The 26,638-nt window shown below is 40.7% G+C and overlaps 1 protein-coding gene across 21 annotated transcripts in view; it reads left to right on the top strand.

The window, feature by feature from the left end:
* TNRC6B (trinucleotide repeat containing adaptor 6B) overlaps positions 1–26,638 on the top strand; it is a 131,654-nt gene that overhangs the window by 48,656 nt on the left and 56,360 nt on the right. For all 21 annotated transcript variants that reach the window (XM_081330874.1, XM_081330870.1, XM_081330867.1 and 18 more), the window contains 3 exons: positions 12,144–12,231; positions 18,612–18,633; positions 23,922–24,266. In XM_081330874.1, the coding sequence (XP_081187000.1) occupies positions 12,175–12,231; positions 18,612–18,633; positions 23,922–24,266 (424 nt within the window). In that variant the 5' untranslated portion in view covers positions 12,144–12,174. The remainder of the gene's footprint in view (positions 1–12,143; positions 12,232–18,611; positions 18,634–23,921; positions 24,267–26,638) is intronic.

Raw genomic sequence — 26,638 nt, 5'->3', positions numbered from 1 at the left:
GATAATCTTTTAATAACATAGGAAAATGAAAACCTGTTTGCAGTCTTTGTGGATATTTGATGTTAGCCTTTATCATGAATCAACACTCTTTCTATGGAATTGCTAGCCTTTTGCCTGGTGGCTTTCTTTTATAAATATGCAGAATTTTGTAAAGAGGAAGTACTTAAACTATATAATAGGGAAGTCTTGTCAAATTCAGGCTCATTTATATAAACTTTAGTTTAAGAAAAGAGGATTAATATGGCATTTTCTTTTTAACAAGCAACTCTCATTTATCTCACAGATAAAATGGTGAAACGTCTTATCTAAAGTAACCTCACTTTAGTGTTTTAAATATTCTGCCATGCACAGAATAGCTGAGGTAATTATTTGGAAGAAACCCATAGAAAATTGGTTGCCTGCAATCTAATGACTGGAACCTACCTGTTAATTGTCTTGATGGTATTTCTTCCACTGAGTTTGAACTTCTATTTCAGACGTGTCAAACTCGCGACGTCACATGACGTCGCGCAACGTATTGGGACAGTTTTGCCATTGCCGGCAATGGGGTGGGTGCAGCTTCCGGATGATGTGTCCGGCCCAGAGGCCGGCAGTTTGACATTCCTGTTCTGTTTACTTCTAACCTTTTTTTTTTTTACTTCATTGTGCATGATGTTATTAGCTGGAAGGATGCCCAAGTATTTATAGTTATTATCTTCATCCAAACTCTTGATATTATTTCCATAGGGCATCTTAATTCCTTCAATTTTCAGTATGCTTCCCAGTTTGATGGTGAGCCTGGCACATTTGTCCTGTCCAAACTTCATCGTAATATCTTGGCTGTATATAGGGACAGTGTTGAGCAGTGATTCTCCAGCATGATAGATGGAGAATCCACGAATGGGTTAACTCTGTCTTCCTGCCCAATTAGGCTAAGTCAGTCAAACTTACCACGCCTCTCCTGGCCCAGGACACCTCCCAGTCACGACTTAGTCTGTCCCCAAAAAAGACGTAGCAAATTTGGCTCCCAGAATCCTGCTGAGTCTTCTCTTCAGAGTAATTTGAGCAGGTCGTAGGTTTTTTTCCCCCTTAGTGGATTCTTCTCACCCCCTGCGCTGGGATTAGTGCAGTATCTGGCTTCTCCTTTCCCTTTCCAGCTTCAAGCTCTGTCTGAACTGAAGCCTTCCAAAAGCCTCAGGCTTTCATTTTTCGGCGGCGGCCATTTTGAATGCCTGCTGTTTAGTGTCAGTTTGGGGGGAATTTTTCTCAGTTCAGCTGTCTGTTTCAGAGTGTCTGAAATTGCAGGAGCTTGTGAAAACATTCTCTTTTTTTCTAGCTGCAAGTTCTGACTAAGCTGCAGCCTCTTCTGACTTCTCTGGCTTTCGTTTTCTCAGTGCGTTTATTGCAGCCGCCATTTTGAATTCCATTTTTGCATTTTGCAAGTCTGTGGGGAGGCTTTCACTTAGAAATTCTTCCTTGCTTGTTTTTTTCAGCGTGCCTGAAGTAGCAGAGGCACGTGAAGAGTTTAACATTTGCTTGCCTTCTATCCGGTCTTGAGGGGAAGGAACAGATTCCCTCCTGTGCTCATTTTCAGTAGCGGCCGCCATTTTGGGCATTGCTATCGTCCCAGTTTTTCCGGAAAGCTTTTGGCTCAGTTTGTCCTTGCCAGCTCAGGAGGGGGAGGGGGTGGATTTCAAGCACCCCCAAACTACAGAGTTGCAGTTTGCTTTGTCAATCCAAGGGAAGCTGGCCTCTGAAGCACTGGACAGGAGCAAGGCCCCTTTTCAGGCTTCTTCCTTCTAATCATTGCAGAGGGCTCTGAGTTTGGATTCCTTCTGCTTGCAGTTCAATTTTGTTTGTGTCATCAGTTTTATGCTGACTCAACAACATCAGACCCATTCATTGTTTGTCTTGACTCCAAATCTTTTCAGAAGTGAATGATCAAGCACAGGAGGTTTTCAATTGCAGTTCTAGACCTCAACCTAGTGGTTCTCATTGTCCATTCCAACAAAGTGTGCTGGCTGTGCCATCCTTGGCCTTGTCGCCACCAACTAGGACTAGTGAGCTGGCTGTTATCACTGAGGTGATCTGTCGCCACTAGGTTTCTACATGTGAGCTGGCTTGTTATCACTGAGGTGATCTGTCGCCACAATAGACTTGGCCTGTGCTCCAAAGGTGCTTCAACTAGTCTTAAGGCCATCAGGAGCTTTGCAGGTGTGCCAGTTGTCCATTAAGTAGGGCCTGCAGCCACCATTGCCATAGAGTACTTATTGATCCCCGGGAGTGGCATGCAGCCTCAGATCAGTACATTGCTCCTCTGTTTGAGATCCCTCTCAGCATTCCACTGAGATATCTCCCAATTGTGATGGCAGACAACACCGCACCTCAGACTTCACATGGTGCCCCCAACACTCCTGCGCAATCAAAGCATAAGTCCTCCAAACTGGGGGCTGCTGGAAAGCTCAAGGCCAAAGCCAAGGCCATCTCTGGCAAAAGGTCCTCCAAGGCGGCAGAGAAAGAGGCCAGCAGGAGGCACCAGGCCTTAGAAAGACAGTTTGCCAAGGCCCAGAAACAGGGCACGATGGGTGCTAAGCAGGTCTCTTCTCTGGCAGAGGAATCTGTATTTGGGCCACAGCTTGCTTATCCTTCCTCGTCTGCCCAGAGGGTCTGGTCTCCGGAGGTGGATGATGATGACTGTTTTTCATGCTGACAGGGTGGTCCTTTGATTGGATCCCTCCTTTATTCCTAAGTTCAATACCTTGTTTCATAGAGCGCAGGAAGTCATTTTTCCGGATTTTTGTCCTCATCCATCTCATGCCTTGGAATGGCAATGGCATAATCTGGACGTCCGCAGGGCTTTACGCCACTATATTAAGCGGACAGCATCCTTTCGCAAGTCGGAAGCCCTCTTCGTTTCCTTTCAACCCTCTACTATGGGGCGGAAGGTTTCTGCCTCCACTATAGGCAGGTGGATCAGGGCTTGTATTGCAGGGGTGTACCAGTCTCATTCCCTGTCAGTTCCCAGGTGTATCACTGCTCACTTCACTCGTAATGCTGCAACTTCTGCGGCTTGGGCAACACAGGCATCCATTGAGGACATTTGTAAGGCGGTGACTTGGTCTTCGCCTTCTCCTTTCGTGAGGCATTATAAACTGGATAGGTTTGCCTCCGCAGACGCCTCATTTGGCCAGAGAGTGCTGCAACAGGTAGTGCCACAGGGTGGGACACAGGCCCAGACTGATTCCCTCCCATAGGGACAGGGCAGCTTTGGTATGTCCCATTCGTGGATTCTCCATCTGTCATTCTGGAGAAGGGGCATTGTCTTACCTAAACGCTTTTTCTCAGCATGATGATGGAGAATCCACACCCACCCCTTAGTGTCCATCAGGTCCTGTGTCAGGGGTATGGGAGCCAACACGTCGGACTGTCGTCATTTGCTTCGCCTTCGTCATGACTGGGAGGTGTCCTGGCCCAGGAGAGGCGTGGCAAGTTTGACTGACTTAGTCTAATTGGGCAGAAAGACAGAGTTAGCCCATTCGTGGATTCTCCATCATCTTGTTCAGGTAAGACAACGCCCTATTTCAGATATTATTTTTCTGTATCATTGCAAATCATCCAGGTAAAAGAGGTATCCTGGCAGATGTTTTTGATGTTTGATTGATAGCCATGGAATAGTTATTCAGTATTGTTGATAGGAGAATCAGTGCAATGACAAAATAGTAGTGGTGATAGTGAGTCTCCTTGAAAGATTCCTGTCTTGATATTACCTCTCCCAATCTATCCTCACTGACCAGCAACTGTGTTCTTCCATTGTGCCATCAATATTTGCACAAAGCGTCTACTGACTCCTATTAGTTCCAAGCACTTTGTTATCCATTCATATGGAAGGGAGTTGAATGCCTTCTTGTAATCAATCCACACTACATTCAAGTTAGTCTTTCTTCCCTTGCAGTTTTTTAAAATCATCTTCTCAGTTAGGAGTTGATCTTTTGTTGTTCTACTGTTTGGGCTGTTTCCCCTCAAATGGAAAAAGCTTCTTTTCCACCAGGCACTTTTGGACTACATCAGTTACCGTACCAGTTAGCAATTTAAAAGTTGTTGGTAAGCAGGTAATTGGTCTGTAGTTGCCTGGTGCTGCCCCTTTTTCTGGATCTTTCATTATCAAGTAGATTTTGCCAAATGTTAGCCACATTTCCTTGCAGTATGTTGTTACACTGCTTGGCAACGAATGGGTGGTAGACCAGTCAGATGTTTCAGCCAAAAAACATGCAGTTCATCTTCACCTAGTGCTGACCAGTTCTTGATCTTCCTTGTTCTTTTTTCCATTTCTGCTGCTACTGCAAGTTCTTTCATTTCAGCTTCTTTTTTCTTCTTATCAACCTCCTTTAACCAAATTGCATTCTTGTTGTATTTCTTTCAGTACTGATCTTGCTATAACTTTCATAACTACAAAAGCGTCATCATTCCTTGCTTGTTTTTCATGTCCTGAGTGTAGTCTTCTGTCTGAAAGTGTCCACTCTCAGTTCAACTCAGTTTACTTATGCCCAAGATGCCAATTTTTAGTCATTTCATTTACTCTCTCAGTGGGTTGAGATTTGCCGTTTTCATACTTCTCAATGTTGCATGTTCCCCGAGGCTTAGAGTTAGGGTCTTATATTTTGTTTCCTCTCTCCTCCTCTGGCATGTCTGTGTGGAAAAGATAGGAACCATCCATTTCTACTTGTAGTTAATTCATTTTTAAAAATCTGTTTGCTTTAGATTATTCTTAAAACGTGGGAGATTAATAATGGAGAACACAGTCTTTAAAATAGCCTAATTCCTAATCATTTAAGAATTGTTGCTGCCAGGGAGGGGAGAGTGCACCAGTAGCTACTGTGACGGCTTGGGAGAAGGGTGTGCGGATGACCCCAAAGTGTGCTGGACCTGGTGATGGCTGCTGCTAGGTGGGGAAGAGTGAAAACAACTTACCAAAGAGATTTCTGATCTTCCCTGACAGTTTCCCCATTGACTTACTTGTGGGAAGCTGACAGCAAAGGTCACAAAAAGTGGTCATGTGATTGCAGGAGGCTGCAACCATTATAAGTGAAAACTGGTTGCCAAGCACCCAGATCACAATCACATGACCGAAGTCCAGTGTGCTGGAACTTCAGTACTACTTACTCAGCGCTGCTGTAACTTTGGTCGCTGAATGAGTGGTTGTTAAACAAAGTTTACCTGTTAAATTAATTGAAAGAAATTCTTTGGAATTTTCAGCTACTGCAATAAAACTAACATACAACACTAGAACAAGCAATATCTATATGGTTTGCAGCAGTAGATCATCAGTTTGTAGAATTTGAACTTGATGTTCTTGATAAAAAAAGAATTATACTTTTAAGTAATCAAAGTTTTCAGAGTCCTATTTATAACTATTTTCTAGATGTTTCTGCTTCTCCCTTTTTATTAAAAAAAAGTTGAGTTTAATACAGTTAAGTTTGTGTATATGTACACTTTTTCTGACATACAGCAAATAACATATCACATTTGGAGATGTAGCCATAATATATTTTGAAAACTTTCAGTACTCGAAAAAAGAGGAAGAATATGTGGGAAGAGGTGTACCTTGAAATATTTCCTAAAATATTTTAAAAGCCAGTTGTATATTATTAATAACTGCATTTTCTTTGAAATTCTAACCTTAATCTATATAGACGTTCACATTTATGTTCTGTTGTGATAAAATCTACATTGAGATAATTATCCTATTAGAGATTAACTTTGTCAATCTTCTGAAGAAAAAAAATCTTATTAATTCATCAGTTTTCATAGACTGTAATTGTGTAATCATAAAAGTTTGCAGCATTCTATAATGGTCACTACCAGCAAGGCAACACTCCTTTAGTCCTATCTTCTCTAGGCTGAAAAATTCAAAGAACGCCTCCATAGGAATATCACTAGACAACAAAGATTTTGCTTCCTGAACACTTTTGGGTGTATCATATAATTTTTTGGCTGCTAATCACGAAAATAACCTGCAGTTTAGCCTCACACATACAATTTTATAGAAATCTCTTTACACAGCAGCAATATATATCCTTCCATACCTATTGACTATGACGCACACAGGAAAGAAATATATGAACACATAGAACCGTTGTTGAAGTACATCCTGTATATCAAGTAGAACTGAAATATCTGTAGAGATCTAAAAGTAGTGGGTCTGGTACTTGGAATGCAGCTTGGATATACGAAGTACTGTTACATATATGAATGCAAGAGCCATGCCAGCAGCCATGCAAGAGAGTCACATTAAAAAGAAATAGACATTCTGCCATGCACTCTTCCACATACCCCTGCTGTCCACCATTACTGCATGTCATTGACCAATCTGACCTTTGTTGTCTTCTTCCTCCTGCTGATGGCCTGGGATCCAAGCAGTGGCTGAATGTGCAGCCTTGGGATGATAATGTGTGGGCAACAGTGTAGTGGAGCCTTGTCTGCTGAAGGGAGCTTGCCAGTCCTAGCCAGGAAGGAGGCAGTGGTATGGCAAGGTGTGGTGCCCTCCATCAACAGGCAAGGCAAGAGAGTTGACAGCGGCTGTCTTGGTGAAGGTGGTAGCTTTATGAAAGGCATTGTTTGGGGTGGGGCAGAACTGGGAGAAGGGGAGGGACACAGGTTTCTGGAAGACACAGTGTGTACTTTGCAGCTTGTGTTGCAAGCACTGCTGGAAAACGGGCGTAGGATTGTAAAATGTGCCACACCACACAGCACTTCCCGTGAAGCCTCCACCTTCACCTGGGGAACCACTGCTGTCTTGGCAGGTGAAAGAAGGGGCAGCAGGGCTACATGCAGAGTTGAGGGCACCCAAAAGAATAGAGATGGGGAGAAAGATAAGCAAGTGGAAGGAGATTAAGCGAAGGCAAGTATGGTAGGACATCAGATGTCTGAGGTCCTCACCTAACAACTGCAGTTTTGTAGCTTAGGTACAACATTGCTTAGGGCAGGGCTTTTCAACTTTTTTACCCATTGTACTACTTTTAGGATATGGCAACATCCGAGTACTACCAGTCACCTAGCAAGGTGTCAAAAACTTGATGACCAAAAAAAGGGAAAAAAGTGATGAAGTACAGGTAGTCCTCGACTTGCAACAGTTTGCTTAGTGACTGTTCGAAGTTACAATGTCACTGAAAAAAGTGCCCCCCAAGCCACAGCCGAGCAAGACACCTGCTGCCTGCCCAGTGGTGGTCTTCGTCCTGTCTTGAGGTTTTCATTGTTGTGAGCATTTCTGTTGAGAATTGGCGGGGGGGGGGGAGTGTTTGATTTTTATTTTTCCTCCTCTGCTGGGTGGTTGCTTCACAGGACCCTGGGACACTGTGACCGTCATAAATATGAATCAGTTGCCAAGCATCTGAATGTAAATCACAAGACCCTGGGATGCTGCAACATTCTGGCCGATCGGTGTTTCTTCTGGGCTCAGCAGAAGCACCAGGATCAGTGCTGCTTTCCAGCTGGAGCCTGGCCCTGATCCTGGCGCTTCCACTCAGCCCTGACAGCCCTGCAGCTCCAGCCATCTCTCGCTCAGGCTTCTGCGGTGGTACCACCAGTTCAGCTCATTCCCCTCCCCTAATACCACTTTTCTAGGGTGGTCGCGTACCACCTGCTAGGTGGCACCCGTACCACTGGTTGAAAAGCCCCGGCTTAGGGGCAGAAGTTCCAGTTCCAATTATAATCATAAATCAGAGATTGCCCAATTTAAATTGTGTTTAAATTGAAACTTAAAAATGAACACTTTGTAAAAGTGTTTAAAAGATAAGTAAAACAGCCCATCTGTATATCGATTATTGCAAATATACAACTTAAAGATGGAAATTAGCAGGCTCCTTTGGATTTCTGCTAAGAAGCAACAACTGCATTAATTACTAAACTAAATTAGATCTATTCATGTAGGGCAGACATGTCAAACACAAGGCCCGGGGGCCAGATCCGGCCCACGAAGTGGTTCCATGTGGCCCGCGAAGCCATCCTGGAAACAGTGAGGGAGCGGCCCCCACTGCCTTGGCCCTGGCCCAGAGACCCTCCTTCTGCCAGAGACCCTCAGATCTGTCCCACTCCTGCCCAGGCCCCCATAGGCACGCTTGATGCGAACGATGTAGAGCTGGCCATGCCCACCCAGTAGGCCATACGCACTCTGGCCACGCCCACCCAGTAGGCCACGCCCACCAAGGCCACACCCACCCGGCCCCCTGAGGGCAACCGCAATGGTGATGCGGCCCTCAATGAAATTGAGTTTGACACCCCTGATGTAGGGTTTCCCTTCTTTATCTCCTTATTTTTTAAAAGAAAAAGGTAACTCCCTGAAGCTCAGACATGTAGCTGAATCCTTGGAAAACATAGGGAATTTGTACATAGAGAATAAGTATTTATATTACTATATGTCTCTCAGGAGTTTCAAATTCCATACCTCTCAGCTATATAATTCCTTCTTTCTCTCTTTATATTTAAAATAATGACAACATCAATATAGCACAGAAAAAGCAAGATAAAATAAGTAACAGTACCGTAATTAAAAATCATTTTTCATGGGAAAAGTGCTTTTTCACTGCTCCGTGAAAAAAATATTTTTAGTTGTCTTAAGGTGCATGTTTTTTCTTTCCTCAGCTAAGTCCTAGTAATCTTGAAAATAAGTTTTCACAGGAGAAGGAAGAATATAATATGACTTTGCTTATGGAATTATTCTTATTGAATTTGCTCTTATACATTTTTGATGTGGAGTAGTAACAATATAGGGATGCGGTGGCTCAGTGTGTTAGGACGCTGAGCTTGTCTGTCAGAAGGTCGGCAGTTTGGTGGGTCAAATCCCGAGTGCCGCGTAACAGAGTGAGCGCCTGTTACTCGTCCCAGCTTCTGCCAACCTAGCAGTTCGAAAGCATGTAAAAATGTAAGTAGAAAAATAGGGACCACTATGGTGGGAAGGTAATAGCATTCCGTGCGGCTTTGGCGTCTAGTCATGCCGGCCACATGACCACGGAGACGTCCTCGGACAAGCGCTGGCTCTTCAGCTTTGAAACGGAGATGAGCACCGGCCCCTAGAGTCGGAAACGACTAGCACGCATGTGCGAGGGAACCTTTACCTTTAGTAACAATATTGACAAAAACGATGTCATGATTGGAAAACAAGCTAGTCAGTCAATTCTTTTTGGATCATCATTTTGTTGATCTGAAAAAAATGCACCCTCTATTTGCAGAAACATGCTTTGAAGACAACAATCTAGACATCTGAGGAAATGACTGGATGAGGAGCATTCCCATACTACATAGTTGTTTCTTTACAAAAACAGTATTATTAAGTATAAGTTTAAGCATAACAATGTTATTAAGCAATATTTAATTGGTAATTAAATTGCCAATACACAACAGTAGCAAATCTGGCTTATATTTTAGTTTGTTCAGCCTCATGCAAAATAGAATGATTTCCTGAGATTTAAAAATGCCTAACATTTCCGTAAAATTAAACTATTAAAATGAAGTAGAATTTGTATCATTAGAACAGTAATGGCACTTTAGCTCTTGTATCTGAATTATTTTACAAGTAATTTAAATACTGGTAGTCCTTGAGTTATAACTGCGATTTTGAGACCAAAATTTCCACTGCTAAATAGTGCTGTGATAAAGCATGATGCCATGTGACAATCTTGTCGTTCCCCATTGCCATCATTAAGCAAATTCCACTAATCTTTAGTTAAGGACCCATCCCAATTAAAGCCATGCTGGGCTTGATCCCCCCCAGACCCGAGCCTCAGTAAGGTGCTACCTTCATGTCCACCCACCCTCCCACCTACCTATCTCCCCTCCTTCTCTGTCCTTTTGGCTACATTACACCTTGCTTTGTGCTGTGGCAAGCAGCCCCAGAACTATGAAGCTCTTGGGCTGCTTGCCACATAGATGCTCAGGGCTTCTTTGCATGCCACAGTTATGAGACTGCAAGAAGCCCCTGAGCTATAGTACAGTGCAAAGCCTCAGCCACCTTAACCAGGCCCAGCAGTACAGTGCAAAGCTCAGGAACCCCAAGCCACACAGTGCAAAATCCCAAGCCCAGTTTCAGCCACCTTCAATGCCCTGCACTCTACAGCCCCACCTGACTGCTATCTTCTTGCTCCCACTGCTGACAAGACATGCCTGCACAAGGCCCTTTGCAAGGCAGCTGCTGGTCAAGTGAAGCCGTGTTCTCCAGTTCCAGCAAAGAAACTGCCATGTGTGACCTTTGGAAGGAAGCCTTGTGCAATCAGCAGCTGCCTCGCAAGGGACCAGTGTGCGCATGTTTGTCAAGAGTGAGAAGACAGCAAAGGTTAACTAGGGTGACTGATCTTTGAATGCAAGGGGCCAAAAAGTATAGTTGGGAGGAGATGGGGCGGGGGGAGTTGAAGCATCCCTGTAGTTGTAAATGCAGGTGGACTGCCAAGCATCCCAATACATGGCAACTGATCACATGACTGGGGGATTTGCAATGGCTGTAATTTTGGGGAGTGATCATAAATCCCTTCATTTAGCACCACCATAACAAACAATTGCTGAACAAATGATTGTAAATCAAGGACTACCTGTTCACCGTCTAGTCTCTACAATGTTTAATGAAGCATCTGCTGTTTGAGCAACATATTGCAAAGTCCATATCGGTTTGAATCAGGAAAATCTAACATTCCCTAGCAGCCCTTTTTTTCTGATGTGCCTCTTATAACATTGCCTTCATCTCAATCTCAACCTATATTGGAGGTAGCTTAACCTATCCTTGGATGTTCCAGGATTAAAATGGTGTTATCTTCCATAAGACAAGAACGCTATCAATTTCAAGGTGTGCAGATGCTGTTGTGAGTTGTTATTTGTAATAGAATCAGGTGATTGTATGCAGTGGGATCAGTCTCGCAGTCATCTTTTTTTTTAAGAAGAAAGGGAGTTTTCACACTGAGCTCTTCCACTGTGCACTCTACCTACTAGAGACTCTGCAGACTCTAGTTTCTGGGAGAGTAAGAACAGTAAACCTATACTCAAACCCACATGACAGGTAATCCATGATGTGGAAGATCAGTAAAGGGGGAAAGTTTTTTCTTCGTTACTGGGCAGCTCCAAAGATCATCTGCTGGTTAAGCTTCTTTTGACAGAAGGTTTAGTGTGTGCTAAATCAGCATACCCTTGAGAGAAATGTTGCCCAGTAAAATGGGAGAGAACATTCTGCTTTACTCTTCAGCCCCACTTCTATTGGCTCTCTGACAGGGGAGCAGGTCACAGTGGGTTTAGCTTGAAAAGAAGTCTGCCAGGAGCTGATTTTCCAAGAGGCCCACTAAAGCAGTGCTGATATTGGCTGACTGTTTACTACTGTCTAGTTGCATTCAGAAAAGAGGAATGCATGTATTTCACACCTGAAATTAGAATTCAAGTTACTTGCTAATAAGCCAGAATAGAGATAGAATATGAATTGACAGGAAATGTTTTATACCTGCCAGCTCAAGGATGGGTGGGTAGCACTTTTAACTGAACCATAATGAAAAGTCCTAAGTGACAACATGAGGTAAATTTACTTTGTGGAGATGCATACTTTAAAATAAGTTTATCTTTTCTGTGTTATTTCAGACTCAGGGCAGGCATATTTTTGTAGCTTCTCTACCACCACCGTTCTGCCCCAGCTGCTGCTGCTATTTTGCTTTACTGGCTTATACAGTTGTTTTATATCATTACATTTTTAAAAATACTGTAGCATATAGTAAAATTGAAGCAATATATAAATAAAAATAAATCACTTTATATTTAGTGGTGCCTTTTAGATATTAAAGAGGAGAATCCTTGTAACACTGTGGGACTGAAGGTCATGTTGGGGCCATATTTTTATTGGAGTATATTTGCCTGAAGGTAGTAATATACATTCATGGAGAAGCATCCCACAAAAATAAGTACTAATTATGTTGCCAATTTTTAACATCAGTTTGAAATTAAGAAAGTACAAACTGTGAAGGTTAATATACATATACATACTAATATACATAGAGTATAGGACAGTTTTATTTTAGATCAGCTAATCCTATAATTGATGAAAATATTTACATAATGTAGAGTCAGTCAGTATTACAATATATTAGTCTCTTTGGGAATAGAGCACACACTTAGGAATAAGTTTTAATTTTAAACTTTAACAGAGAGAAGGAGCAAGAAAAGGAAGAACAGTTAATGGAAGACAAGAAAAGAAAAAAAGAGGATAAGAAAAAGAAGGAATCTACTCAGAAGGTAAGGGTATTTGGCTCTTTGTCATTAAGTATTCATTTTTTATAATCAGCAGCTCACTTAAAATAACTGCCTTTATGCTATCTACATGTTCTACTTGTCCAGCCTTCATTCAGTTTTGTACTCACAATAATAAGAAGCCTTTGAGTACACAAGATGCTTCTTGAATTTTGCCTACAGCCAAGTGATGGTTTGCCATGTATATTTTTCTGCTTGTGTGTTTATCTAAAAACAATTGCTATTCTTGTTGGTAGGTAAGATGAGTAGAAAACATGAGGATATCACTTTAAACAAAAACAATCGAGAATTGGTTTGGGTCTTGAAGGGAGTTCTTTATATATGTAACTTGTAATATATTTTAATTATTAGTTACGGTATATAATAATAGTTATTAGAGAACAATATTTTCTGTTTACTTTTCTTAGCAAAACTTATTTGAACTAATGCAGGTAGTCCTTGACTTACAGCAGTTCATTTAGTGACTGTTCAAAGTTACAACAGCATTAGAAAGTTACTTATAACCGTTTTTCACACTTACGACCATTGCAGCCTCCACAGACTGAAAAAGATTCAAGAGTTGCTTTTGTAAACAAACTCCTGCAGGGTTCTTTGTTTTTAGTAAAAAGAACCACATTTTCATTGGTTCATTGAAAAACCTCTAGAAGTTAGCTAAGAAAGTCTCTTGCCTAATATATTGGGGGATAAATTGATTCTATCTTGGAAGTAATTCAGTTACTATCGCATTCATCTTAAGATATTTTGTTAAAGAAGATTCTGTGAAAATTTGCTTACAAGAAATAATTTTGGTTTAATCTAATATTTGTAAAGGACTATTGTTTGTATATATCAGTATTAGCACCATTTTAAAAACACTATTTGTCTATTTCTCTGGTTCTCAGCCTTTTAGGAATGTGTTAGTGATTTTTTCCCCCAGCCTAATTATGTGTATTTGAAAATAATTGCTAGTATATAGATAATTAGCTGGACTTAAAAACAAATCCTATCACCAATTTCTGAGAGCTACAAAATATAAAGTTCAAATGATTCAATATTTGTAGACATCTACCATTTATCTTTAGATACAAAAATATACAGGAACCAAGATAATTTTACCAATCAAAAGGTGGCAACTTTGCCAGAATATGAACCGTAACCTTTTCTCTAATCAATTGCTGATAATTTCAAGAAAAAGTTCTGGTGATGATGATGATGATGATGGAATTGGATATGTGTAGTTTAATGAAGAGAAGGATGAGGGGTGACATGATAGCAGTGTTCCAATATCTCAGGGGCTGCCACAAAGCAGAGGGAGCCAAGCTATTCTCCAAAGCACCTGAAAGCAGGACAAGAAGCAATGGATGGAAACTAGTCAAGGAGAGAAGCAACCTAGAACTAAGGAGAATTTTTCTGACAGTTAGAACAGTTAATCAGTGGAACAACCTGCCTCCAGAAGCTGTGAATGCTTCAACACAGAAAGTTTTTATAGGGTTTCCTGGACTAGATTACCTCCAAGGTCCCTTCCAAATAATAATTATTATTATTATCATCATCGATCATTGCACAGTCAGCCAGATGTTCAGACTGGATTTGGCATTTTTGTCTACCTATCGAGTCCTTACCAAGGACCTGGGATAGGCAGATATGGATGTTTGATGGTATTATAGTTGTTGTTGTTGTCGTTACATATATTACTATCATAAGAAGATGTAGAGTTTTTCATTTGCTGTTTTTCTGAGATTTTATAGACCAGGAAGTCATGTCTAAAAGAGGAGCACACAACCTGATTTAGGATAACGGACATATTTAATAAGCAGAAGCTTGTGAGATAAATGGGATAAAAATAATACTATAGAAATAAAATAAATGTGATTTCAGATTCTATTAATTAAAAATTAAGTAAAACTAATATAGTTGATTGCATTGTATTTACCTACATGGTAATTATCAAAACTTTTTCCTGCAACATCACGTTAAACTTTATACCTAATAAGCCATCCAATAAGTTACTGTGAAGTTGGATCTCATCACCTTACCCCATCCACCATATAGTTCACACTTGATATTATATTACACCATGTGCACAATTATTAAGCAAGTGAGTATTTTGGAGGATTGATTTTCTTGAACAACTACGGTGCTCTCGGTCAATCCAAAATGTTAATAAACCTCAAACTTAAATATTTAAGAAAGTAAAAGTGAGGTTTTGGCTTTCTTCAGAGAATACGTGTGCAGAATTATTGGGCAACTATTAGTGTGCAGAATTATTATGCAACTAAATGAAAAATTGCCAATCTCACTTGTTTATTGGCATCTGTTAAAGTGAGAATAATAAGCAAAATGTACAAAAAAAATCAGTGACCAATATAGCCACCCTTCTTTTCAATAACAGTCATAAGCCTTCCACAGATGGAGTCTTGTCAGTTTCTTGGCCTGTTGACAGAAAACATTTTGTGCAGCAGCAACCACAGCCTCCCAGACACTATTCAGAGAAGTGTATTGTTTTCTTTCATCGTAAATCTCCCGTTTAAGAAGGGCCCACAACTTCTCAATAGGGTTTAGGTCAGGTGAGGAAGGGGGCAATGTTATCATTCTTTCATCTTTGAGGCCTTTACTGGCTAGCCACACAGTGGAATACTTCGATGAATGTGACGGAGCATTGTCCTGTACCACTGCTTGAAGAAAGTGTCTTCTAAAAACTGGCAGTAGGTTTAGGAGTTGATTTTGACTCCATCTTCATCCCGAAAAGACCCAACTAGCTCATCTTTAATACCAGCCCACACCAGAATCCCACCTCCACCTTGCTAGCGTCTAAATCAAAGTGGAGCTCTGTGCCCGTTACTGATCCAGCCACAGGCCCATCAATCTGGTTCCTCAAGAGTCACTCATCTCAGTCCATAAAACCTTTGAAAAATCTGTCTTCAGATATTTCTTGGCCCAGTCTTGCTGTTTCAATTTATGTGTCTTGTTCACTGGTAGTCGGGCTTCAGCCTTCCTTACCTTGGCCATGTCTTTGAGCACAAGAAGCACCTTGTACTTGTTGCAGTTCTAGAATATGACAGCACTGGAGGATAATGGGTTCCTGATAACTTCATGTTTGATTCTTCTCAAATCTTTGTCAGTTAATGTGTGTCTTTTTTTCCTGAACATGTTTCTTGCGAACCTGTTGACTGTTTGCAACAAAACATTTGATGGTTCTGTGATCACACCCCAATTTCAAGAATGCTGCATCTCTCTGAAAGACTTCTTACAATTTTTGAGTTTTCAGAGTCAGTTAAATCTCTTTTTTGACCCATTTTGCCTGAGGAAAAGAAGCTGCCTAATAATTATGCACACCTTGATGTAGGGTGTTGATCTTAGGCCACACCCTCCCTCTTTACATAAATACACATCACCTGATATGCTTATATCCACTAACCATTCAAGTTTATACAGCTTGGAAGGGGAAAATATGCATGAAAGTGATGATATGGTCAAACTACTCACTTGCCTTATAATTGTGCACAAGTGTATTTCTACCTTTCATGGGTATCTATTTAATTCAGATGAGCTGAAAAGACTGTCAGGAACTAGTGAAAGAGACTGTATGAAGTTCTTTGGGATGGCATTCAGAAGTTTGTCCATTATTGCTAGTTGTGTGCAGTGAATTGTGTTGATTTATTTGGAGAAGTAAATACTGATAATGAGTGATAATTTCATAACTATTTTCCATTCAATTTATTAAAATATTCCTATTTAAAATTATGAGGGTGTAGTTATGATTTCATTCAACCTTGAACATCCCACATTTCTTCAGGAGCTCAAAAAATTTATATGATAATCTTCCTTCAGTTAACCCCACACCTTTGTGAGATAGCATTGAGTTGACAGTAGAGGTCCATATTCACCCAGGAAAGATCTCTAACTTAAAAATAAATATAGATTTGTCCAGGCCTAGGTTATAATATTTACCAGTACAATATATTTATTTTGTGACAATAAAAGACACTTGTTTTATAAAGACAATATGAATAACAGAATAAACAAGTTGAAAGGCACTGTGCAGGTCTTTTTGTCCCACCCTCTGCTCAAGCAGGAAATCCTATACCAGGGGTAGGCAACTTTGGCTCTTTTATGACTTGTGGACTTCAACGGCTTAGGAATTCTGGGAGTTGAAGTCCACGAGTCATAAAAGAGCCAAGGTTGCCTACCCCTGTCTTATACCGTACTGTGCTGCTGCTGAGTTTAATATTTAATCTTAAAGCAAAGTGGAAAAGTGTGATACTGATTTTCCTGATCTCTGGCCTCTTAACAACTGATACTAACAAGCTTTTCATATCTCCTTTAACTAAATAAAAGTTAAACAAATTATAAACTATATTATTTGTTTCTATCAGTTGAACTGAATGGCAGCAAAAAGGAAAGTTCTTGTTGTATGTACCTTATTCTGGAGATTTGGCTAAGCTGGTTCAAACAGTGGTCACATTATGACTTTGTTGCTATGTAAATACCCAACATCGTCAAGATTTAGCAACAAATCAGTACATTATTTTGAGGTGAAATCATGACATGAGGGTAAGGAGCCCACCATTGTCTTGATTTTTTAAATATATAATCAACTCTTGCAACATACACTAAGGAAGTTTAATATTTAATATTTTATTCTAAAGTAAGCATTTGGAATAGCAAACGGTAGAATTCAAATCAGAATATTTATATTGCATTCAGCTTTATTTAAAGTTTGCTTGTTTTAGAATCATACCAATAAAAATTTAATAAAAGATATGGCACATATGAACCTAACTATTTTTGTGATTCATATGGGAGATAAAAAGTGGCTTGATCATATGAGATAGCATATGTATATGTATGTACACTCATATCCATATATTAGAGAACCAGTGTGGCATAGTGGTTAAGGTGCTGGGTTAAAAGTTGCAAGGCCCAGGTTCTGGTTCTTTAGACACAAAATTGGATTCAGGGTTTGGAGTCAATTACTCTCTTAGGCCTAGACAGGAAAGTTGAAAAGAAAGTTATCAACCACACTGGTAGAATACAGTCTACAATCTAAATGAAGAGGGCTTTGACCTGCAATGGATTGAGTAAGGCTGACAGCTTTAAACTTTTTTCCAGTTTACTTTATTATGCTATTTAAGTAAATTATAGTTACTACTGATCTCCAACCATGATTGATACACTACATATCACAATTTTGAGGTTAATTATAGTTATAATTTTTCAGTTGGGATGTCATGGCAAGTTGCGGTAATTCAGAAATGAATGAAGGAGCAGACATCTGAACTGACAGTGGATCTTGATGGTTTTTTTATTATGGTTTGGGAGAAAAGCAATTAATAGTGTCTGCAAATGGTGGCTTATTGCAGTGAAATATTTACAACACTTTGTATTAATTTAAAAATCTACAGTAATGGAGTTAGAATTATAATGTTTCTTTATCAGGTAAATGTTGAAAAATAATGTTTAGCTTAAGCGATCAATTGGCTTGTGGTAAGATATGTACCACACTAGGAGGTGGATTGTGATTCAAGATACTATATTGGGATTAGAGAGTAAGTAGCTATGGATATACTGTACTATACTGTGGTTCTGACTTAGAACCAGTGGTCTGTGGAGCCCTGAGGTATCATGATGTCATCACGGGGTCTGCGAAGGCTTGAAGAAATGTTATGATTTAAATATTAAGTTTTGGTGGTCTGTGGACAAGGTCCATGGCACAAAAAAGGTATTTAAAGAGGGGCTATGGTGAAGAAAAGGTTGAGAACCACTGTTCTAAGTGATTTATGTAGCCTGGATATTTAACAATAGAAGTAACTAGATTACATTTATATCTCCCCCTTCCTGTTATTAAAATGAACAAAGTTTAGGATAAGTGAGATTGGATTATGGATGATTTATGAACAGATTTTCCTTTTGGTACTAATTCTTTAATCTTAAATATATGTCTTATATCTGCTTCCTGATGAATTAAATAGTTCAGTGGAAAAAACAACACCTTCAGGATTTAATCTATATTGTCACATTTCATAGGATAGTTCACTTTTGTATTTATATGCTTTATATGTGGCCTTTTCTTCAGAAGGTCAGGTCAGCTTGTTTGGGGTTGACATGCATTTTATCACCACCACAACACCTCTGTGGGGTGGTTTGAGTTGAGATTGATTAGCCCAAAGTCACTCAGTAAGTTTCCATGGCTGATAAGAATTGAATATGGGATTCTCCAGTCTTAACCCAGCATCATAATAGCTACATCACATTATTTTAAAAATGCGTATATAGTATATCTACTGATAGAAATAATGAGTTGCTGGGCTGAAATTTTAATAGTTTTTTAAAATTTTGATAACTTACGAAAACCAAATGACTTTTATTTTTATTTTTACTTATAGGTCACAGATCAAAAAACCAAAGGTAAGAAGCTTTAATTTTTTGAAAGTTATAGCTTTTCTTGCTATTTTGAGCAATCATTTACTTCTTAAGAAAAAAAACCATACCCACATTTATTTCTTTTATAAATAACTCAAGGCAATGAACATACCTAATACAACTTCCGTCTCCCATTTAACCACAAAAGCAGCTTGAACCAAAGATACTTTTTTGAACTATGCCCAAAATGTTCAACTTAGGTCTTTTTGTGTTATCTAACATAGATGTTGATACTTTTTCTTAGCAAAATCCAATTTGTACTTTGATCCTCTGCTAGGATATTTCTTCTCAGATTTACTAGCTCTTTGATTTATTGGGAATTAAGAATAGCTCTTTAATTTATTGGGAATCTTTGCTGGCTGGCTTGGAGAGGTGCTTTTCATGGGAATTTGATATGTTTGTTTTCCAACATATTTTTAGCTCTCCTGCTTACAATCCAATTTTAACTTTAAAACATTTAAAGCAGAAATAAATGTTTTAAATAACTAAGTAGTAACATGTAATTTGCATTTATTGTAACTTTTATTACAGTATAATTTATTAAAAATGTAAAGATAGCCTCTAGAGAAGCTTCATTTGCTGAGAGGTGGGTTAGAAACTGCTACCTGCTGAGATATACTTATATCCAATTTCACTTAAAATGCTTCATACTTAACACTGAAAAGAAATGTATCCCATGTAAAAGCTGTACGTATAAAGTACATCAATTTTATTTATTTATTTTATTGGATTTGTATACCGCCCTATTCCCATAGGACTCAGGGCGGTTTACAGGGCAGTTAAAACCATGAATACAAAAAATTAAAAACAAATAAAACAATTAAATTAAATTCAAGCCCCAAGAGTAAATCTAAAACCCAGTTAAATTAACAACCCCACAGTCTGGACCAAACAGATCGAAGAGCCAAGTTTTCAGGTCCCGGCGAAATGAGCGAAGGTCGGGGGCAGTCCTAAGTTCTGTGGGTAGTTGGTTCCATAGGGCAGGCGCACCCACAGAGAATGCCCTTCCCCTGGGAATAACCCGCCGGCATTCATTAACTGGCAGTACCCTGAGAAGGCCCTCCCTGTGGGGGCGCACAGGACGATGGGAAGATGATGCCGGCATCAGGTGTTCCCTTAGATCAGACATGTCAAACACAAGGCCCGGGGGCCGGATCCGGCCCGCGAAGTGGTTTCATGCGGCCCGCAAAGCCATCCTGGAAACAGTGAGGGAACGGCCCCCACTGCCTTGGCCCTGGCCCAGAGACCCTCCTCCTGCCAGAGACCCTCAGATCTGCCCCACTCCTGACCAGGCCCCCATAGGCACCCTTGATGTGAACGATGTAGAGCTGGCCACACCCACCCAGTAGGCCATAAGCACTCTAGCCACGCCCACCCAGTAGGGCACACCCACCCTGGCCACACCCACCCGGCCCCTTGAGGGCAACCGCAATGCTGATGCGGCCCTCAATGAAATTGAGTTTGACACCCCTGCCTTAGATAGTCCGGACCCAAGCCATTTAGGGCTTTATAGGTCATTACCAACACCTTGAATCTCACCCGGAGGGCAACCGGAAGCTAATGCAGCTCACGGAGAAGAGGTGTTACACGGGAGTATCGGGAAGCTCCCATCAAAACTTGCGTGGCTGAATTATGCACCAGTTGAAGCCTTCGGGTGGTCCTCAAGGGCAGCCCCATGTAGAGGGCATTGCAGTAGTCTAACCGGGAGGTCACGAGCGCATGAGTGACTGTACGTAGAGCATCTCAACAGGGGGTAACACCTCATCCCCTATTGTTAATGATGGAGAAGGTTGGTCAGCCCAAGATTCCGGTATGAACAGCCACTCAGTCTTGTCAGGATTGAGACGAAGCCTGTTTCTCCCCATTCAAACCCGGACCGCCTCCAGGCAACAGGACATCACAGTGAGGGCATCACTGGGTTGGGTCGGGGTGGAAAGAAAAAGTTGGGTATCATCAGCGTACTGGTGATACCCCACCCCGAAACCATGAATGAGCTCACCCAGCGGCTTCATGTAGATGCTGAACAGGAGGGGAGAGAGGACCGACCCCTGAGGGACTCCATAAACGAGAGATCTCGGGGTGGACCTCTGTCCTCCCGTCAACACCGACTGCGAGCGGCCCAGGAGGTAGGAGGAGAACCACTGTAAAACGGTGCCTCCCACTCCCAGCCCCCTGAGACGCCGCAGTAGGATACCATTTACTCTTTAAACTCATTTATCTCTTCATTTTCTATTTTACTGAGACTGAAGAGATTCTTTGAGGCTTCTTCATGGCTTGTCTAAATAATATGTCATCTGATCATTTGTGACCAAATTATCTCTGAACATGTTTTGTACTAATAATTAAAGCTATACGGTCCTATTTTCTCTGAATACTAATCTTCCCACTTTATTAAAAGCTATATCTACTTAAATAGGATATCTTTGAAGATTTTGATAAAAGATTGTCAAAGTTATTTCATGTTTATGTATTTTTAAGATTGTGTTAGGATGTGGGAACTTTTTAAAAAAGTATTCATGCATTTCTTATGTCTACTTTTTAGTCTGAATTTGTCAAATGCTTAAACATATTTTAAAATCATAAAATGAAAAAGATGTAAGATCCTCAAAAAATAAAAAGGTTTTTCTGTGTATACTTTGCAGAATCCAATCTAATATGAAAAGAAAAAATTTTAAAAGCTATATTTCTGTCACAAAGTAGTTCTTTCTTACAGTGTTTACAGTATATTTGTCCCACTTAAATACAATGGTGGAATATAGTCTGGTTGGGAAGCTGCTTTCCAGAGGGCAAAAAGGCAGCGGAGCTTGGAAAATGTGATCGGCAAGAAGAGGGTTTAAAACTGCTCCTCCTTAGCAGTTCCCACAGTATATCTATAATTATGCAGACGATTGCTTTAGTCTGTCAAGTTTTTGTCTACAGATGAAGAACAGTAAATAAAACTATTCAGAAATAACTCCACATGTCATTCTTTGTTCTTGGTCCTGACAAATACTGATAGAATAAACATTTTTGAAATACTATCTGAAATGAAAAACAATAAAAATCAAAGTTGTTCTGTTATTTTAGATCTAGCGGTTGTAATAATTGCTTATTTGCTTTCATTATTTTTTAAAAACAAATTTGTTCATATTTATAGATTTGTTTCTGGATGGATGTTTCAGTGACGCTTACTTGGGAAAAGGACATTTAGTCTGTCAGTTTCGCATTCTGGGGGGAAAAGCTTCAAAAAAAATTAACAGATACCACTTTAACATATTAATTCATAAATCAGTTTGGGAATTTTGCTTATTTAGATTCTGTATCCCAATTTTTTAATACCTAAATTTTCCTTAATTGAGGAATCCCCAGTCCCCATACCCAATTAATGAAGTTCCACGTGCATTTGTTTCCTTGATTTTCCTATGCTGCTAAGGCTTTAACATTTGGATTTCAGTTTGCATTCTTCTCATTCATATGTGCACACATACCATGTTTCCCTGAAAGTAAGACCTGGTCTTGTACTATTTTTGCTTCCAAAAGAGGTATTAGGTCTAATTTTTGGGAAGTGTCTTATATTTTTTGTGACAGTTGCCTTGCCTCGCGGCAGTGGCACCAACAGCCCTGTCCAGCAGGAGCCCGTGTGGCTGCCAGCCCACTTCTGCTGTGGCCACTCGCTGCAGGAGGCCGCATGGCACATTGCGCCTCTGCCGGCACAATGAGGCAGGTGGAGGAGGGGGTGGAGCTGCCCCAGACGCCCTGCACCCGCTTCCTTCAGCCCACCCCCCAGCCAGGCCATTCCTTCCTCGGCGACCTTCCCTTTCACTCCTCTCCCAAGCCGGACTGCCATGCTATGGAGGATGGGTGAGGTAGGCCCGGTCCAACTCCACCGTTTCAGAGCCAGGGGTAAGTGATGGCGAAAGGCTCCGCTGCTGCTGTGAGCCACTGGAGAGGCTTTCTTTGCACTTTGCCCCACAGATCACCTGCCCGGCAGCAGCAGCAGCCTCCTTCACCAACTCTCCCATAGCTTGCGCCATGACTGGGTGGCACAAGCCTCCCCCGCCACCTCCATCAACCCTCCATCGCTGCCACTGGAGAGAACGGGGAGCGGAGTGGCTCTGCGCAGCGATGCAGAGCAATGAAGAGCACTTGCTTGCTGCCCTGCATTGCCCCACGTCTCCCTTCTGGAAATGGCAGCCCCGTTTCCTGCCGCTTCTCCCAGCTCTGCTGTAGAGCTTGGAGCACCACCACTCAGCTTCTCCCTCTTCCTGAAATTTCTTCACTAACCTGCTTTCCAGCTCTGGCACGTTTCTCTCCTGCTGCAGGGAAACTGATTTTGTGGGACTAAAAAAAGTTCAGTTAGACCTTCCAACTTCTCACAAGATGTTTTTTTTCTCGAGAAGTTGAAAGCACCACCACCCTTCCCCCACCTGTCTTGCCTCGTTGTGCTGCAGTGGCGCAATGCGCCGCATGGCCTCTGGCCCCATTGCAGCAAGCAAGGTGGGACAAAGTGAGTGGGGTCCTAATTAGGGCTTATTTTTGAAGTAGGGTTTATATGAGGCCCACCCTCAAAAATCAGGGTAGATCTTTTTTTCAGGGTGGGGCTTATTTTCGGGGAAACATGGTTTATACTAACATGCAATCTGCTAACTTTTAGCTTAGTTACTTTAGCACAAAAACTTATTTATTGATGCTGAATGCTCAAGGTGATATTCCTAAATTTATTTGTTGTTTTTTTCTTTGAATTTTCTCCAATAATGGAATACTGTGAATTAATATTCTAGTACTCGACTAGAAGGTTGGAAGTTTGAGACCCAAGTATGTGTGACGGGGTGAGCTCCCGTTCTTGCTCCAACCTAACAGTTCAAAAGCATGCAAATGCAACTAGATAAATAGGTACCACTTTAGTGGGAAGGTAATAGCATTCTGTGTATAGTCATGGTGACCATGTGACCATGGAAGCCTCTTCGGACAATGCTGTTTCTCTTGGCTAAGAAACTGAGCTGAGTACTGCCCCTAAAGGCAGACTGAACAGGGGAAATATTTACTTTTTCCCCCTTCTGGTGGAGAATATCATCTTGTAACTATAGCCTGTGGACTGAAAAGCTTTTAGTGGATTCTTGGCAAAGTTCTCCAATTTTGATCTTTTTTTCTTTGTGAATTCATGTCATAGTGATTCTTAATTTTCTTAATGCCTAAAGTTAGAAATATTTCAATAGATCTTATTTATTGTGATTTTATGACACGGTTAAAATTTGCAAACAATGCTAAATTCCACCAATATTTTTTCATTATAGTGCCCGAAGCGACAAAAACAAGTTTAAGCCAACCAGTGACCGCCAGCCCAATTGGCAGCTCTCCATCGCCACCTATAAATGGTGGCAATAATGCCAAAAGGGTGGCAGTGCCGAATGGTCAACCGCCAAGCGCTGCCCGCTACATGCCTCGGGAGGTGCCGCCGCGATTTCGTTGCCAGCAGGACCACAAAGTGTTATTGAAACGTGGGCAGCCCCCTCCGCCATCTTGTATGCTCCTTGGGAGTGGAGTAGGGCCTACTTCCTCTCCAGCACCTGGAGCAAATCCAAACAACGCACAACCAGTAACAGGAGTGCTACTGCCATGTGACAGTGGGACTGCAACTGGTATGAAACCATTAGCATTCTGCTTATTATTTTGCTATCTGTGCTGTGTCATATATTTTTGTATTTTGAATTTAGAAATTGATTTTTTATTTACTCATTTATATTCTGAAAACTTTGTGGCAACATTTGAAAGAGAATCACAGTAATTGGGAATAAGGTGGGATACAAATCAAATATTGCAATAAATATTTTTAGAAAGTTTATTTTAATTATTCCCATAATACTAGGTAAGTAGTTTTTTATAAAAACAGATTATATTTTTCCAGCATATTTCCTTAGAGAGAAATGCAAAACATCCTAATTTCAAATTATTCTAATTTTAGGCCAGAGATTTAAAATCTTCTGAACCTGAAAATGTGAAAATTAGTCCATATGAATTCCAAAATAACCTGATACTAGATCAGGTTGTTACCAGAACTAATGAACACATTAAAGCTATCCACTTCCCAAAAGAGACTTGTTTCTAGCAGGAGAAACAACCATAATGAAATTGAACATTCAATTATGAAATGAACTTGCATTTTGAAACAGCACAGTCACTAGAATTTATAATGCTGTCATTGTTTTTAAGTCAAAACAAAAACATTTTTGTTTCCAGCATGAAACAAAATGTTTCTTTTTCAAGACCTCTCACACGGAGTGTCTGGCATTGTATTTAAGTTGTTTTGCAACGTGATTGGAAATCAAATAAATAAAATAAATGTGATTGGACATTTTTTCCTCCAAATCTTTCCAACCTAGCCAGCACAGCTGTGAGGACTAGTCTTTATTGCTGATAGCTAGGCCAGATTGGATGATGTGAGTATTGAGAAGAAATAAGCACTGAACATGTCCAGATAATAATAATAGTAATAATAAAAAAAGTTAGAAGGGACCTTGGAGGTCATCTAGTCCAACCCCCTGCTCAGGCAGGAAACTCTATGTCATTTCAGACAAATGGCTGTCCAGTCTCTTCTTAAAAACTTCCAGTGTTGGAACATTCATAGCTTCTGGAGGCATATTGTTCCACTGATTAATTGTTCTAACTGTCAAGAAATTTCTCCTTAGTTCTACGTTGCTTCTCTCTTTGATTAGTCTCTATCCGTTGCTTCTTGTCCTGCCTTCAGGCACTTTGTAGAATAGCTTGACTCCCTCTTCTTTGTGGCAGCCCCTGAGATACTGGAACACTGCTATCATGTCACCTCTCATCCTTCTCTTCATTAAACTAGACATACCCAATTCCAGCAACCGTTCCTTATATGTTTTACCCTCCAGTCCCCTAATCATCTTTGTTGCTCTTCTCTGCGCTCTTTCTAGAGTCTAAACTGCTAAGCTTGTAAGCCGCCCTGAGTCTTCGGAGAAGGGCGGGATATAAATGTAATAAAAATAAAATAAAATAAATAAAAATAAACATCTTTTTTACATTGTGGTGACCAAAACTGGATGCAGTATTCCAAGTGTGGCCTTACCAAGGCATTGTAAAGTGGTATTAACACTTCACGTGTTCTTGATTCTATTCCTCTGTTAAGATGGAATACGATAGATTGAAGCTGAATTAACCTGCATCTTAAGTTATAGTTGCTTGTTGTTTTTTAATTATTGCTGTGAAGTTAAGATAGTTAGCTAAGTTTTATATATGTACCTGCTTCATTTTGCGTGTCACTCTTGTAAAGGTAAGTGTGTGAGTTACTTTGCTTCAGGGTCACATAACAGTATTAACTCTGTAAATGTAAAAACATTCAGACCCAACTTGTGAGACCTAAAAGACTTAATTTCTCTAGGACTATTTGTGAGAAACTGCATTGAATTCTTATAAATTCCTGGTTGTGCTATTGATAGCATCTAATCACTTTATCTTTTGTCAGCCTTTATCTTTAATTGCCTTTGATTATTTTTAAGCATCAGAATCTTCTCCAATGATTCTTGCCTTCTCATGTGTTCAAACTACTGTGTTTTCCCGAAAATAAGACCTATCTCAAAAATAAGACCTAGCTTGATTTTTACGCATGTGCGTAATATGAGCCCTGCCCCCCAAATAAGCCCTACTTTTGGGGCGAAGCGCACATGTAAAAATCAAGCTAGGGCAGGGGTGGAGCTGCCCACGGGCCCCACACCCACTTACCTTAGGACCGTTGCAGCCAGGCTTCCCACATCCTGATACCTGTCTCATTGCTGCCTGAGTTCTTCTGCAGCCACTTGCAGCTGCACGCCATGTGGTGCATGGCACCACTGCTGCCACTTGCAGCAGGAGGCTGCGTGGCTCGTTGTGCCATTGCTGCTGCTAGCAACAAGAAGCCATGTGGCTCTTCGCACCAATCAGGTCACTGCCGCCAGTTGCCACTGTCACTGCTGCTTTTCTTATAATTCATGGTGTACACATCAATTTTCTCCCA

This window comes from Vipera berus (assembly GCF_964194415.1).
Source record: "Vipera berus genome assembly, chromosome: 6".
Lineage (NCBI taxonomy): Eukaryota > Metazoa > Chordata > Lepidosauria > Squamata > Viperidae > Vipera > Vipera berus.
The sequence above is the reverse complement of the archived record's forward strand: the minus strand, read 5'-3'. Positions and strand labels throughout refer to the sequence as shown.